The 15,974-nt window shown below is 37.4% G+C and overlaps 1 protein-coding gene across 4 annotated transcripts in view; it reads right to left on the bottom strand.

Annotated features, from left to right (window-relative positions):
- Positions 1–15,974, bottom strand: part of MID2 (midline 2) — a 94,953-nt gene that overhangs the window by 7,700 nt on the left and 71,279 nt on the right. For 2 of the 4 annotated variants that reach the window (XM_064361888.1, XM_012451694.2), the window contains exons 6-7: positions 7,570–7,697; positions 6,556–6,699 (exon numbers count right to left, since the gene is read on the bottom strand). In XM_064361888.1, coding sequence (XP_064217958.1) covers positions 6,556–6,699; positions 7,570–7,697 — 272 coding nt within the window. Of the gene's footprint in view, positions 1–6,465; positions 6,700–7,569; positions 7,698–15,974 lie in introns of all 4 variants that reach the window. The other 2 variants (XM_012451693.2, XM_012451692.2) reach the window with 1 other exon arrangement.

Raw genomic sequence — 15,974 nt, forward strand, 5'->3', positions numbered from 1 at the left:
CACCTAGATATTATATTTCCCTTATTTTACAAATGTGAAACTAGGATTGAGAAATGAAAAGTGACGTGTCCAAGGCCACAGATAGTCAGTGATGGTGCTGAGAGTAGAACCCTGGTATTTTTTTAAATGCTAGCCCAGTGTTCTCTCTACTACGTCACAGTTCATGGGGTGAACAACAACATTCCTTTGTCTTGGCAAGGTAGTGAGGCTCTCAGGGCTTACGATTCCACTCTCCTACTCCATCCTCAACCTTACTTCCAAAACTAGCTGGGCTTCACAGTGCCATAGGGAAGCCAAAGAGATGACATGATAACCAAAACATGCTGTCATCTCCCCACTTTTACACAACACACTCTGTTGCGTGATTCCCATTTTCATTTCAGGATGGGTGGTCCAGGAACACTTTGGGTTTTTGTTTGTTTGTTTGTTTGTTTGTTTGTTTGTTTTTGAGATGGTGTCTTGCTCTGTTGCCCAGGCTGGAGTGCAGTGTTGCAATCTCAGCTCACTGCAATCTCCACCTCCCGGGTTCAAGCGATTCTTCCTGCCTCAGCCTCCTGGGTAGCAGGGACTACAGGCATGCACCACCACACCCAACTAATTTTTGTATTTTTAGTAGAGACAGGGTTTCACCATGTTGGCAAGGATGGTCTCAATCTCTTTACCTTGTGATCTGCCCGCCTTGGCCTCCCAAAGTGCTGGGATTACAGGCATGAGCTACTGTGCCCAGCCAAAAACATATCGTTATCTGAAATCTTCCTCCCTTCCAAGTAGAGGAAGGGATAAGAGAACTAGGCTTCTGCTTTTGATAGTTTTTAGACTGCAAACATGTTCTTAAACAGGAGAAATGTACATAATTAAAACATATATTTGGCAAGCTTTCAGTAAAAGGAAAACCAACATTCTAGTTTGTGAATTATCTAGACTTCTCTCTACTGTTATCTTCTTTTCAGTTAGTTTACCACTTTTTAGCCACAGTTCTACTAGAGGGTAGAAAGGGAAGGGCAAGGAAAATAAACAGTGAATTCAGTCATTTCTATGCAACTCTAGTATAAGATTTAGTGAGGTTGAAAACTGAAAGTAGTAAGTCATGAGTGTTTTGCAAGAGATCTGATCAAAAGGGTTTATAATTAATCTGAGGGGAAATTGAAGAGCCTAAATTAAAACTAGAAAAAGAAACATAATGGAGGGCAAACAGATATGCTGGAGAAAGAAGAAGAAGAATTGGTGGAGGTGCCCAGTGATTATAATGAAAAGACAGTATGGATTGAAAGGCTAGGAGCAATGTTTGAGGCCTTGCCTATATTACCAATACACAGTATGAATCATAAGCTGCACACAAGATCTTAATGCAAAGAGGAAAATATATGATCTTCCAGATACACACCCGACTATACAAAGACAAAATTCACAATGAAGTACTATGCAGTTATGAAAAAAGAATGAGGGAAATATCTCTATGAACTAACATAGAGTGATTTCAAGGAAATATTGCCAATTGAAAAAAAACAAATTCCAATTCCAAAAGTATATATGTATATGTAGTATATATGCAGTACACTACTTTTTCGAAAGAAAGAAAAATAAGAAAACATGCATATATTTGCTTGGGTTTACAAAGCAACAACAATAAAAAAAGGAAAGAGAAATCAAAAATTCATGAAGTTGGTTACTTACAAGGGGTAGGGGTGGAGGAACAGGATTTAAAGGATATGGGAGGAAATGACATTTCTCTGAATGTACCTTTTTGTACAGCATTCTCTTTGGGAAACACATTGTTTTACAAATACAAAAAATTAAAATTAAATCAATACAGATGGGAAAGCTGGGGACTAAAACTGAAGGCAAACTGAAACAAACCCAACTACATTTCAGATGAACAGCACAACTTCACCAACGTGGTAGGGGTGGGAGGAGAAACTCATGTAAATCCTGAAGTACTGTTAACCAGTTTGTTTTTGCAGTGGCATGACAAAGCAATTCAGAAACTATTTTTGATATATTATGAGATTGAGCAAATGAGCACATGTGTTGATGTTGGGAGCCAGGGTTCATACTGTGGAAGAAGGAGCATACAAATACAGAAAGGAGAAAGGCAGGAAAGAACCTGTGGGGATGGGCTGGAATTGAAGGTATTGATGCAAACTCATGATTCCTAAAATATACATATATGAAGTATATATGCATGTATATTATATGTGTGTGCATATGCTTACATATATGGATGACTGTGTGTATATCTAGCATATCTAGCACTCAGGTCTTGGTCTCTAATATTGTCCCACTAAGAGAAACCAGGGTACTTTGGCAAAAAATGGCTGATTTCAAGGCTGGGACAGAATAAGGTCAAAATGAGCCTAGAACATTTTGTTATGCCAAAAAGTAAGGAAGTGCCCAAGAAAATGATGTGGTAATATTATAAGGACCCAGGAATCACCTTGAAAGTCTCCCAGTGGCTAAATATGGACAATTTGAACACCAACTCAAGTAAGGGCAGTAAAGAATTATAAACAATTGAAAAATGAGAATTCATCAGTCCATACTGATAAATAAACAAGTGGGAGGAAATGGAGAGTGGGGCTCTTGCTTATAGTAGAACGCCAAGTGCTAACTTGAAAATGTGGGAGGGAGTGCTCAACTAGAAAATCATCATTTTGCAATCATCATACTAATGATTGACTCAGGCAAGAATCATCAACTGATACTAAACAAGGGTGGGGGTGGATGAGATGGTTTGATGAAGAAGCAGGATATTTTTATGGTTTTAAAGTATACCACACAGATTGATTATTAGTGGCAAAAGAAAAAGTAGTTACTAAAGTGAATAAATCACACAACATCTTGACTAGGTGATCAAAATTAGCATCACCAATGAAGGCAAGTGGACATCATGTGCCTCCAGATATTATACGCTAAGAAAGAAGTGTACTGCTGAATATAATCATGAGAAAACTTCAGAAAAATAATCAAAATAAGGAAGAGTATAATGAAGTATAATAAAGACTTAAAGGAACACTTTTTGTAAAATGTCAATGTTATTAAAGACAAAGAAAAGCTGAGGAAATGTTCCAGATTAAAAGAGGCTAAAGAGATATGACAATTAAATGTAATACCTGACCCTAAACTATAAAGGACAATATTGGGTTCTTTATATGTCATAAAGAATATTATTTGGTCAAATGTCAAAAACTAGAATATGAATGGTAGTTTAGATAAAAGTATTACATCAATGTTAAATTTCTTAAAGTTGGTAACTGTACTGTGGTTATGTAAGAGAATTTTCTTATTCTTAGGAAATATACACTGAAGAATTCAGAGGTGAAAGATCATGATATATGCAATTTGCTCTAAAATGGTTCCAAAAAACAGGGAATGTCAGCAAATGCTAAAGGAAATGGGATAAATATTAACAGTAGGTGAATTTGGGTAAAGAGTAAATGGGTGTTCTTTGTGCTAGACTTGCAAGTTTTCTGTAATTTTGAAATCATTTCTAAATGTAAAAAGACAAATATATGATCCTCTAGGTATTACTGAGATTTAGTAAGATGGGACTTATGATTGAATTATGGCAGTGGAAGTATGCTTCTCATTCAAAACAGAAAAATTACAATATGGAAGTCCCTGAACCTGAGTGTAAATGTGTGGTGGAGAGTATTTGCATGAGAGTGAAAAGGTGGGGAAACAGAAGTTACGTCTTTCTGGTAGTATGTTATAGTCTGCCTGGCTAGACAGAGTTTATGGCTAATGCTTTTGTAATGCAAAACACAAAATTCAAACAGAGGAGAGATAATACAGTAATCAGAAGACAAACACACTCAAATATCTGTTGGAATTCTCATTCACCTAACAGCATAATCTGAAACATTATTGGTAGTGATCATTTCAAATCTTAGAAGAGGTGGAAAGAAAGTTAAAAATCAAGAAAGAAAGTTGAAAGAAAAGGTGAGGGGGCAATAATCCTCACCAACAAGAATGAAATTTCTGGATAAAGAAAATGTGAAAAAACGTCAAAGGAAAGTAGCTCCCAAAATGGAGGTTCAGTCAACTGTGGCAGGCCAGACTGGCAGGTAGGATTGGGATACTGAATCTTCAAAAATACTTATTCCTAGTAAAATAGTTTCTCATTGCCATCCAAATTTTTGCTTCAGGTCTCTGCCCTTGTCCTTGTTGTAAACAAACTTTTCTATCAATAACTAGAGGAAGAAATAGAAGGCAGGCTGTGAGGGAAAGCAAGAATATTTGAAGGTAGAATCTGGATCCCAAAGGATTTTAGCATGCTGAAATGAAGTGTCAGAACTAACCAGATAAAATGTACTAGATAGAGATAAATTCAAGGCTTTGTGTTTCTGTTTTAGACATTCAATTGTATAAGAATAGGATTTGGAATACATAGAAAATTCAGTTGACCATATGCTCAGTAAATAGTCAGTAGTCAAAGTGGCTGCTGAAAAAAAAAAGGTACAGGGCAAGGGAGCATCAGTTAATGCACAAGAAAAATAATCCAGCTATCCTCTGCGGTGGTCAGACCACTTGTGGAGTACTGCATTCACTTCATTGACAGAACATTTTATAAAACACAGTGATACACAAGAGTGTGTCTACAAAAATGATACTAGGATGACAAAAGATCTGAAACCATGCCATATGAGGAGCAATTGAAAGAAAAGAGGATGCCTAGCCCGGAAAAGATAAAATTTAGAAGGACATAGGAACTAACTAAAATTATCTGAAGAAATGTTATGTGAAAGATGGACTATGTTTGTTAATGAGGCACAAAAGGTCATAACTTGGACTAACTGGTTGCTGTGGTTTACTTCAAGGAGCATTAAACTTTGAAGTTTGACAGGCTCAAGCTGCAACCTTGACTCCATCATTTTGTAGTTCTGTGACCTTGGGCAACTCACTCAACTTGAGCCCAGTTTCTTTATCTATAAAATAGAGTTAATATCACCTATTTCATAAAGCTAAGTAAGCACCCATAAGGACTAAATGAGATAATGTATGGGAGCATTTGTAAGTGGCAAAGCATAATACACATGCAAATTATTATTGTCATTATTTACTAAAAGCAAGAGTTAAGCCTCTTATAAGGAAGCACTGGCCATTATTTATAACTGTACAACAATCAAATGGGCTGTTTTGTTAGAAGTGAGCTACCCATCACTGGAAATGTTCAAGCAGAGACAGGATGATTATCTATTGGATGTCTGGCAGGAGGGAAGAAGACTAGATGACTTCTAAGGTCCATTCCAATTCTAAGATGCTATGATTCTATCACTGTTAAGAATTATCCTTGAAGTTTTTCTTTACAAAGGACTATATAACCTTGAAAACAGAGGTGACAACCTTTATATCTTTGTCACTTCTCAGACTTCTTAATTCCTGGGAGATGACTGCTTTCCCCGTATCAGAAAAAAGAAGCACAGGTGTTGGCGCTAAGACTTTCCAGAGTAGGCGAGACAAGTAAATCGGTGAAGCATTAGAATTTGTGTCTTCACAACCTGAAGAAATACCCAGGAACATAGCTACATGGGTCAAGTGGCTTAGGTTGGAGCTGCACGAGGCAAGTGTTTTTTAGAGTTTGATCCCCAAATGTCCTCTCATCTCCCCACCCCAACTTGTTACAAAACAGAATTCTGCCCCAGATTTGTCACAAAACAGGAAAAGGAAGCCTATTAGAAGGGTTTACTTGGAAAAAACTACTCTCATGTCGGCCTGTTAAGTCAGACACAAAAGCAGGAACAAAAAGATAAAAGAAAATACTAATTTGCAGCTATGGCAATGGTATTTTAGGTTGGAAATCTGTTCCAGTCTTGAATCCAGCTTTAATTTTGCTTTTGTTTCCATTTCCACCCGCCCACAACCCCATTGAGGGAAACTTTCAGCTCATCCCCTCTAGACTGCATTGAGTGAAGTTCCTGCTCTGCTTTGTCTTGCTCCAGTTCACCAGAAGATGAAACCATAACATGTGAGCTAAACAACAGCTTTGTTAACTTCTTTTATTTTGTGGCCCACTGACATGTTTTCATATTTAGCATAATTCTTGGGGGAAAAGAAGAAGTAAAGGGAAGAGTGACAGAGGCAGGAGGCTTGTCACCATATTCACTGATATAGGTATGTTTGGTAAAGGAAAAGTCTTTGAACGTAATGTATTTTACCATGATAATGAAGTGGTAGAAGAGTCAAGGAGAGAGATGTTCACACACATAGAACCAGCAATGATGGTGGCTTAGCTACCCTGGAACAAGTACCAGGTGGTACTCTCCTTGGGAAAATGGAATGACACGGATTAACTGAGGAAAGTCTAAGGGCTACATAAATGAATGGGAATGGCCCCAGTAACTGCCCAGAAAGGAAATACACAACTTGCTTGTTACCCATCAGTAAGGTCTTTGTAATGCCCTGGGAAGCTTACACTGTCTATGAAACACTATACTAAACAACCTAACATGTCTTACAAACACTTGCCTCGTGGCGCCCCGGCCAATCTTGAGCAGCTTACTGCTTCCTTACATTTCCTTATCTCTGGCCACAGGCCCCAACTACACCATGACTTACTGATGAAGTTAGCCTGGCCAGTGAATATGGTGTACTGAAGCTCATAGGAGCTGATGCTGAACTCATCATCCGAGATCCAGTGGACTGTAATGGTGTCATGGGAGGCAGTACAAAGTTCTTCTCGGATAGATGGTGGGTTTGGGGCTGTAAGGAAAGGTGGAAAAGAAAGTAAGGAAAGCACAGTCTCTTCTGGAATTTTACAATTGTTACTCTTCCTGCCTAACCCAACATCTCTTGAAGAGTAAAACCAAATGGTTTACTCTTAATAGAGTAAACCATTGAAAATAGTGGTTTTCTTAATAGAGAAGCTTTGGATTGCATGAACCATGCAACGTGAAGCAAAATGCTGAGACCTCAAGCTCCCTAAAACCACTTTTGCTACAACAATGAAAATATTTTAGGCAAAGCTATAAACCTAAACCTAAATTTTTGTGATGATTGCCCCAGCTGTCTAATCACCTGTATAAACACTTATGTAGACATTAGAGCAAAGTATTATATGGTTTTCTTAACATATGGTCTTCAACTTACTGTTATTTTTAATTTCAGAGTGAGTTTAATTATATATATATTTTAGACATAAATCTATATATATATATTTAGATTTTATGTATATATGTGTGTGTGTGTGTGTGTGTGTGTGTGTGTTTCTTACATTTTTCTTCCTGATCTGCTAATTCCTAACCTTCCCTAAAACCATTTGGGTTTACTCTCATAACAAGAAACAATACATTGCTTTTAGATTCATAAGGACAAATCTATCAGCAATTTTTTGTGTTTTACTCTTAAGTATAGATGGTATATCCATTCTGATCCTAGAAATAGTTAACAAATCATAAATCATCTTTCTTTTCTGTTACATGAACTAAAATATGTTTTTTCTGAAAATTTACATGTATCATTTAAAAAATTATAAAACATTTTCATTATATTGTCCTTTTCAAATTATTTTTAAGTAAAAGCATACCAGACGAAAAAAAAATAAATGGGAAGGAAAGCACAGTATTTTCACACCTGTTAAATAATCTAGCCCCTCTAGCAGTTTCTTTTCTCTGGAAAAATCTAAAGCAAAGTTTTCAAAGGCATCATTAAAATTGATGTCTGGAATCAGAACTTGAGAAGATGCAGTTGCCATAGCGACCCTGAAAAAGAGAAAAGTACATCAATACACATCAAAATAGGTTGCAACCTTCACCCCGTGTTTGATTTCTGGTTTAACAAGGTGAACATAAATGACTTGTAAGGCTTGATTTATTAAGTGAAAATATCATATCTGTGCCTTTCCAATGGAAACCATTTAAATTTTAATCATCAGGAACCAATGAAGAGTTATACCATATTTATTCACATATGTTCACCCCTCAAACACACTCCCCCATCCGGTCTTAATTTTGAGAAGTAAATACAGGATTTTTTCCCCTCTGCATCATTTTCCATCTGGCAGGCAGCATCAAAACTTGACCTTTAAAGGCTTGGTAAGAACAGTTTGAAAGATATTTTTCTTTTTTGTTTATGCTAGTCAGCAAGCCAGCATGCTAGGTTAACACCTTCCCTAAACATATCCTTTATGTGATTTTTTTTTTTTAGATGAAGTCTTGCTCTGTCACCCAGGCTGGAGTGCAGTGGTGCCATCTCAGCTCACTGCAATCTCCACCTCCCCGACCCCCTTCCAGGTTCAAGTGATTCTCATGTCTCAGCCTCCCTAGCTGGGATTACAGGCGCCCGCCAGCAAGCCCAGTTAATTTTTGTATTTTTAGTAGAGGCAGGATTTCGTCATGCTGGTCAGGCTGGTCTCAAACTCCTGACCTCACGTGATCCATCCACCTCGGCCTCCCAAAGTGCTGGGATTAAAGGCGTGAGCCACTGTGCCCAGCCTATGTGATCCTTTATAATATTTCTATTTCACTTTATTATCCTCCAATTGTATAGTGCTATGATAGTTTTATCTTCCCAATTAATTCTAAGAGTCCCAAGAGCAGGGTTCATATTTTGTACCCCTTAATATCTTCCATAGCCCCTAACACAGCGTTTAACACATAGTGAAAGAATAACTGATGAATGAACAATTGAATGACTAACAACAAAATAACTGCTAACATCTGTTGAGTGCTTAGTATATACAATGCACTGTGCATTCACTTTACATACATTATCTAATTTACTCTTTACCATAACCCTATGTAGTAGATGTTATTTTCATTTTGCAAATGAGAAAGTTGACACATTGAAATGCTAAGTAACTTGTGCAAGATCACACAACCAGTAAGAGTCAGAAATATAATTGAGCCCATGTCCATCTAATTCTAAATTCTATACCCTTAACCATTTAGACTGTTCTTTTCTTTAGAAAATTGAGGTATATTTTACATACTTCAGCAATTCTTAGCCATCGTTACACATCAGAATTATCTGGAGGAATTTTGCAAAAGTCTACATGTTTTAGTTCTGTGCCAGATCTTCTAAATGAGAACCAATGAAGATCCTTGAACATGTAAATGATGGTGTGGAAAGAAAAAATTACTTGGCAACAATATGTAGGTTAGAGGAGAGAGAAAAGGCGTTGAATGTAGGAAGACCAGAGAGGAACCTTTTATAGTGAACTAGTTGTAAAGGGAATGAGGAACTGAAAAATACATATCCTCATGTACATATACCCTGCTACACATCTACCAACTACATCTCTTGTTTCTGAAAATAGAGATGTTTCAGGGATAAACTACAGGCCAAATGAAAGACTAGCTCAATACAATCATTAGTTCTCACATTGAATAGCCAGTCTTCCAGGATTTGGTGAGTAAGGAGACCTGTAACAATCAATCCAGAAAATTAGCTCATGGAATTTCTTTCTGGCCTTTCCAATCTTCTTTATTTCCTCCATCCATCTATCCAATATTTACTAAGCAAAACTAATGTGCCAGACACTGTACTGGGCACTGGAGATACACAAGGTGAACAAGTTTGTTGTGGTTCTTGCCCTCAAGAGCTCAGACATCATGGAGGAGAAAGACATTATTACATGGGCAATAGAACTGCTGCTACAAAGGGAGTAGAGCGTACACAGGAGTCATCTGAAGAGACTTGGGATCTAAGGGAAATCTCCCCCGAGGAAGTCAATTTTAACCAATGACCTACATAATGAGTAAGAATTAACTAAGCAAAGACTACGTGGATGTGTGTGTTCTCTCTTGCTTGAAGCCTGAGGAATGAGATAGGCAGGCAGGACCTTGTAGGCCATGTTACAAACGTTGGATTTTATCCTAAGAATGATGGGAGTCACTAGGCAGTTTAGGTGGGGAAGTAATATGCTGAAATTCTTGTTTCAAGAAGAGTACTATGGTTTCAGTGGAGGGATTGGAAAGGGGCCAGATTGGAGGCAAAGAGACCAGATTTTAAAGTTTCTTGGAATGAGCATGAATATAGGCAAATAAAACAAAAAAGGTTAATTCACAAAGCATGAAAACAAATGGCCAAGAAATATATTAAAAAGTCTAACTATGAGAAATCAAAGAAATGTAAATTAAAATGAGATAGCATTTAAATTACAAACAAATGACAGCATAGGAGCTTTTATACCTATATTCAATAATGCCTACATATTTGTATTAGGATTGAAATTGATACATATTTAGAAGGTCAATTTAGCATTAAATTTCAAAATAGTTTAAAATATAAATCTTTGACACCACAGTTCTATTTCATAAAATTTTTTTATTATGGAAATAATTGAGATGTATACCAAGATACAACTACAAGGGCACTCAACACACCATAAGTAGCCTAATTGTCTAACAGCGGAGACTGAGTTAACTAAGGTACTACATATCAAAAGACAAAATAACATGAAGCCATTGGAAATCAGGTTTTATAATAATATCCAATGCTATAGAGAAAAGTTTGTGATATATTGTTTCAAATGTAGAGTATGATACAGTTTATGTAGCATGATATCATATTTGTGAAATACATCTAAATAGAAATGTTGGAATACTATATTCCTAAATGTTAACGGTGGCTGAAAGGTTAAGAATGGGTTACAAGTGACATGGTGGGGGCCGGGTGCGGTGGCTCACGCCTGTAATCCCAGCACTTTGGGAGGCCGAGGCGGGTGGATCATGAGGTCAAGAGATCGAGACCATCCTGGTCAACATGGTGAAACCCCGTCTCTACTAAAAAAAATACAAAAAATTAGCTGGGCATGGTGGCACGTGCCTGTAATCCCAGCTACTCAGGAGGCTGAGGCAGGAGAATTGCCTGAACCCAGGAGGCGGAGGTTGCAGTGAGCCGAGATCGCGCCATTGCACTCCAGCCTGGGTAACAAGAGCAAAACTCCATCTAGGGAAAAAAATAAATAAATAAACAAGTGACATGGTGGGGTGTGTGTGTGTGTGTGTGTGTGTGTGTGTGTGTATCTGACTGTGTTTTTTTATTTAAGCAAAAGACAACATTAGCTATCTTGTGGCAGTCTCTCAAGGCCCTGGCAGGTTGTGCCTTAAGAGACACAACACACACACACAAATATATATTTATAATTACAAATATTATAAGGTGTCATTTGTAAGGAGAAAGGCATACCTTTCCCAGCTAAAATTTCATTTTAACTGAAGTCATGGTGCCTTAACACAATACAATGCATAATGGTGGAGTAGAATTTCAGACCCTGTGGGAGACCAGTACTGAAGTTGGGTAGATGATTCTCAAGTCATGCTACATAGATAGCCATCTATTCCACGTACACCTCAGGTTATACTTGAGCCTGTGAAAAGAAGATTCAGATACAGAATTGGGAATCATAACCATCTAGATGGTAATTGAAGCCCTAGGAACCAATGAGTTTGCAATAAGGAGACTCTATAATGAGAGAAGAGAATAACCTAAGACAGAATCACAAAGAACAACAGCATTAAAAGAATAGGTCAAGGAAAAATTTCTCACAAAGGCAAAACAAAACAAAAACAACCAGATAGAAAGAAAACCAGGGGTGTTCATGGAAGCTAAAGGCAGAGAAATTTCAAGTAAAAATGATCAGGAGGACAAATGCTATTAAGAGATCAAGTAAGAGGAAACAAAGGGGTGTATATCATATCTAGTGACCTTAAAAAGAACACTGTCAACGGTGTGGTAGTGGAAGAAAACATTTCAGAGGGTTGAAGAGTAGAGATTATTAAATATAGTGGTTTGAATATATGTTTTATTTTTGCTTTCATGAAATCTCACTGAAATAACAGTCAAAGAATGAAATGTCATAAACCCACAAAGACAAAGAGAATGGAAAAGAGATGCCAACAAGTAAAAGATTGTCAACAAATGTTTGGAAGCTAGAAAGGGATGAATGTGTGGTAACCAACAACAGACCAGAGAAAGCTAAATCAGGAAGCCAACAACATCAAGTTGATTTAGTAACACAGAAAGTTGAAAGTTGTATGAGGAACAACTAGATCTCCAGATCCATGCACACTAAACCAGAGACCACCCTTCCCTCATTCTGGCAGGATATGTGAGGTTTACTTTCTGCTGAGCTTTGATATTATACTAAAGGCAGTCTTAAAACTCTCAGCTCCTTTCCCTCCTTGGCTCCCAGAATGCTGGCAGCCAGGCTTATATCCTCCACATCGCCGCCCCACCAACCAAAAGCAGGAGATTGGAGGTTTCCATCCAAGGGAAACTGACCCGAGAGAAAAGACCTACAAAACTGACACCTGGGAGTCCTTCAATAAAAACTAGCATTCGCCTTATAATCCTACAGCAAAGTTCACTAAGCAATAAATTATTCCCATCCATTAAGAGTTTCCAGTCATCTTTTAGTGCTTAAATTCAAACACACAGCCAGAAGTTTACCAGATATTTAGGAAAAGACAGCAATTTAAACTAACGTAGAAAAGGAACTGGGAAGAAACCCAGACAACGCAGGGTTTAGAAGCAAACTTTTTAAAATGATAATTCTCTTAGGAAGAAAACCAAATAGTTTGTATCTACAAAGCAAAAACAGAATTCTAAAAAAGAAACAAGGATCAAGGATGAGCTCTTGTGAATAAAAATAGGAATGCTGAAATTAAAATTTCAATAAAAGGATTTAATGAAAAATTAAGGAAATATCTTAGTAAAACCAGAAGACAAAGTCATAAAAAATGGAAAAGATAAAATTAGACAAAAAAGTCTAGGATGCCCAACAGTTCACTAATTAGAGTCCCATAAACAAAGAAGAGAAAGAATAAAGGGGAGGAAATTATTAGCAAATAATACAAGAACACTTCTCAGTACTAGAGGTCACCAGTCTTTAGATTAGAAAGACTCACAGAGTGCCCAGCAAAAATGAATGATAAAAAGTCCACAACCCGCCAGGCACGGTGGCTCACACCTGTAATCCCAGCACTTTGGGAGGCCAAGGTGAGCAGATCACTTGAATTTAGGAGTTTGAGACCAGCCTGGCCAACATGGTGAAACCTCATCTCTACTAAAAATATCAAAATTAGCTGGGTGTAGTGGCGCGCACCTGTAGTCCCAGCTACTTGGGAGGCTGAGACAGGAGAATCACTTGAATCTGGGAGGCAGAGGGGGCAGTGAGCTGACATCATGCTGCTACACTCTGGCCTGGGTGACAGAGCAAGACTCGATAAAAGAAAGAAAGAGAGGGGGAGGGGGAGGGGGAGGGAGAGGTCCACAACCAAGGCAAATCTCGGTGAAATTTCGGAAAAACTGGGTTTAAGATAAGACCTTTAAAGCTTCTAGATTGTAATGGCTATTATTAAGAAGAGGAAAGACAAGTGTTGGTGAGGATGTAGAGAAAAGGGAACCCTTATACACTGTTAGTGGGAACGTAAATTCGTCAGCCATTATGACAAATGGTATGGAGCTTCCTCAAAAAACTAAAAATACAACTACTGTAGGATCTAGCAATCCCACTATTGAGTATATATCCAAAGAAGTTGAAATCAATATGTCAAAGAAATACTCGCATTCCCATGTCACTGAAGCATTATTCAAAATAGCCAAGATATGGAATCTACCTAAGTTTCTATCAATGGACGAATGGATAAAGAAAACATGGTATAGATGCATAGTGAAATATTATTCAGTCACTAAAAAGAGAAGAAATCCTGTTATCTGCAACAGCATAAATGAACCTGGAGGACATATTCTAAGTAAAATAAGCCAGGCACAGAAAGACAAATACCATACTATCTCACACATAGGTGGAATCTGAGAAAGTCAAACTCATAGAAGTAGAGAGTAGAATGGTGTTGCCAGAGGTTGATAGGAGCAGGAGGGAATGGGGAGTTGTTGGTCAAATAGTATAAAGTTTCAGTTAGGAGGAATACACTTCTGAGATCTATCATACAGCAGTGTGACTATAATCAATAATAATATATTGTATGTTTCAAAATAGCTAAAAGAGTAAATCTCAATGACTGACCACAAAAAAATGGTAATTGAGGTAATGGATATGTTAATTGGCTTCAATTAGTCATTCCACATTGTATGCATATATCAAAACATCACATTGCACCCCATTAATGTATACAACTATTATTTGTCAATTAGAAGTAATATTAACTTTTTTCAAGTTTCTGGATTTTAAAATTTGTTTCCAACCTATGAAGTGTGAAAATGAACTTAAAATATTTTTAGGCAAAAAGTTCTTGAAAATTTACTTCCCATGTACTCTTTCTTAAGAAACTATAAGAGAGTTTCTTTGAAAAACTTAAGGGAATAAAGTGGTAAAGGAAGGGAAAATCCAAGCAGAGCCCCATGAATTCCCTAAAATTAAGGAGACAGAGCTGAGGATCCAAGTGGATGAATTTGGCTGGCGTTCACAGGACATAGTATCCGAGAGGAAAAAGCTGCAGAGAGAATTGTAGAGACCTTCAGAGAGTTTCCCTCTAGTATTAAACAGAATACTGGTCAACAAATGCATGCGAGGAAACTACACAATACTAGGGAAAGAGCCACCCAAAAAGATAAGAAGGAAAAATCCCTGGTGCTCACATAGGGCTAGCAATAGTGTCTGTTCCTACCGACTAAACTGGAAAATCTCATGACTCACAGGACGTTGGATAGAGTTCTCAGAAGGGTTTTGCCTCAGTAGTGGGGAAAAAATTGTCTCTAGACTAAACATTGCTCTGATCTCACCTATCAAATCTGAAAATCAAGACTTGAAAGGATCAAGCTGTTTTCAAGTAATTTAACTGTGTCTCAAAACAAATTTTGAGAACATTTATAGGAATACAAAAATATACAGCATCCCAAAAGAGAAAATTAACAAAGTCTGACATCCAGTAAAAAATTACCTGATAGGCCAAAAAATCAAGAAAATAGGATCCATAATAAGAAGAAAAGGCAACCAATCGAAACTGACCCAGATATGACCGAGGTATTAGAATTAGAAAGCGAGGACATAAAATCAGTTATTATAGCTGTATTCCATATGTTCAGAAAGCTAGAGGAAAGGCGAAATATCTTTTTTTTTGTTTTTAGAGTCAGGGGCTTGTCCTGTTGTCCAGGCTGGAGTGCAGTGCCACCGTCATGGCTCACTGTACCCTTGAACTCCTGGGCTCAGAAGCTCGTCTTGCCTCAGCCTCCCAAGTAGCTAGGACTACAGGCACATGTCACCACATGCAGCTATTTTTTCATTTTTAGTGGAGATGGAATCTCACTATGTTATCCAGGCTGGTCTCAAGCAATCCTCCCACCTCAGCCTCCCAGAGTGCTGGGATTAAAGGTGTGAGCCACCACACCTAGCCTGAATATCTTGAGATATGGAATACATTTTTTTAAAGACCCAAATCAAACTTCTAAGGATGAAAGCTCTAATATCTAAGATGAAAAATACACTGGAGGTGTTAACAGCCAATTAGGTATCACAGAAGAAAAGGCTAGTGAACTTGAAGATATATCAATAGAAGCTATCCAAAATGAAACACACTTTCATGTGTTTTCACAATGGCAAAAAAAAAAAAAAAAGACTGAAAAACGAAAATAGAGCATCAGTGAGCTATAGGACAATTTCAGGCAGCCAAATATACATGTAGTGGAATCCCCAATAGAGAGGAAATAAGTGGCATAAAAAATATTTGTAGAAGTAATGGCAGAAAAAAAATGTCCAAATTTGCAGAAGTTAATTGATAATGTCTAAAGTTGAAAAAAAATTAATACTACTAATGTAAGGATGTTATTTAGAAATGTAAGGTCATGCCTATAAAAACACCTGATAGAGTTGAAATTGCTTGGCTTTGCTGTAAAAATGTAGACTGTGGCACTAGACTCCCTAAATTTGAATCTTGCCTCTGCCCTTTACTACTTGGACAATTGTAAGCAAGTCATTTAACCTCTCGGAACATTATTCTCTTATTTATAAAATGGGGATAAAAGTAGTGTCTACCTCATAAAGTTGTTGTGAGGATTAAGTGAGTTAATACTTATAA

The sequence above is a fragment of the Aotus nancymaae genome, unplaced genomic scaffold, assembly GCF_030222135.1.
Source record: "Aotus nancymaae isolate 86718 unplaced genomic scaffold, 86718_ANA_hifiasm-v0.15.2.pri h1tg000004l, whole genome shotgun sequence".
Lineage (NCBI taxonomy): Eukaryota > Metazoa > Chordata > Mammalia > Primates > Aotidae > Aotus > Aotus nancymaae.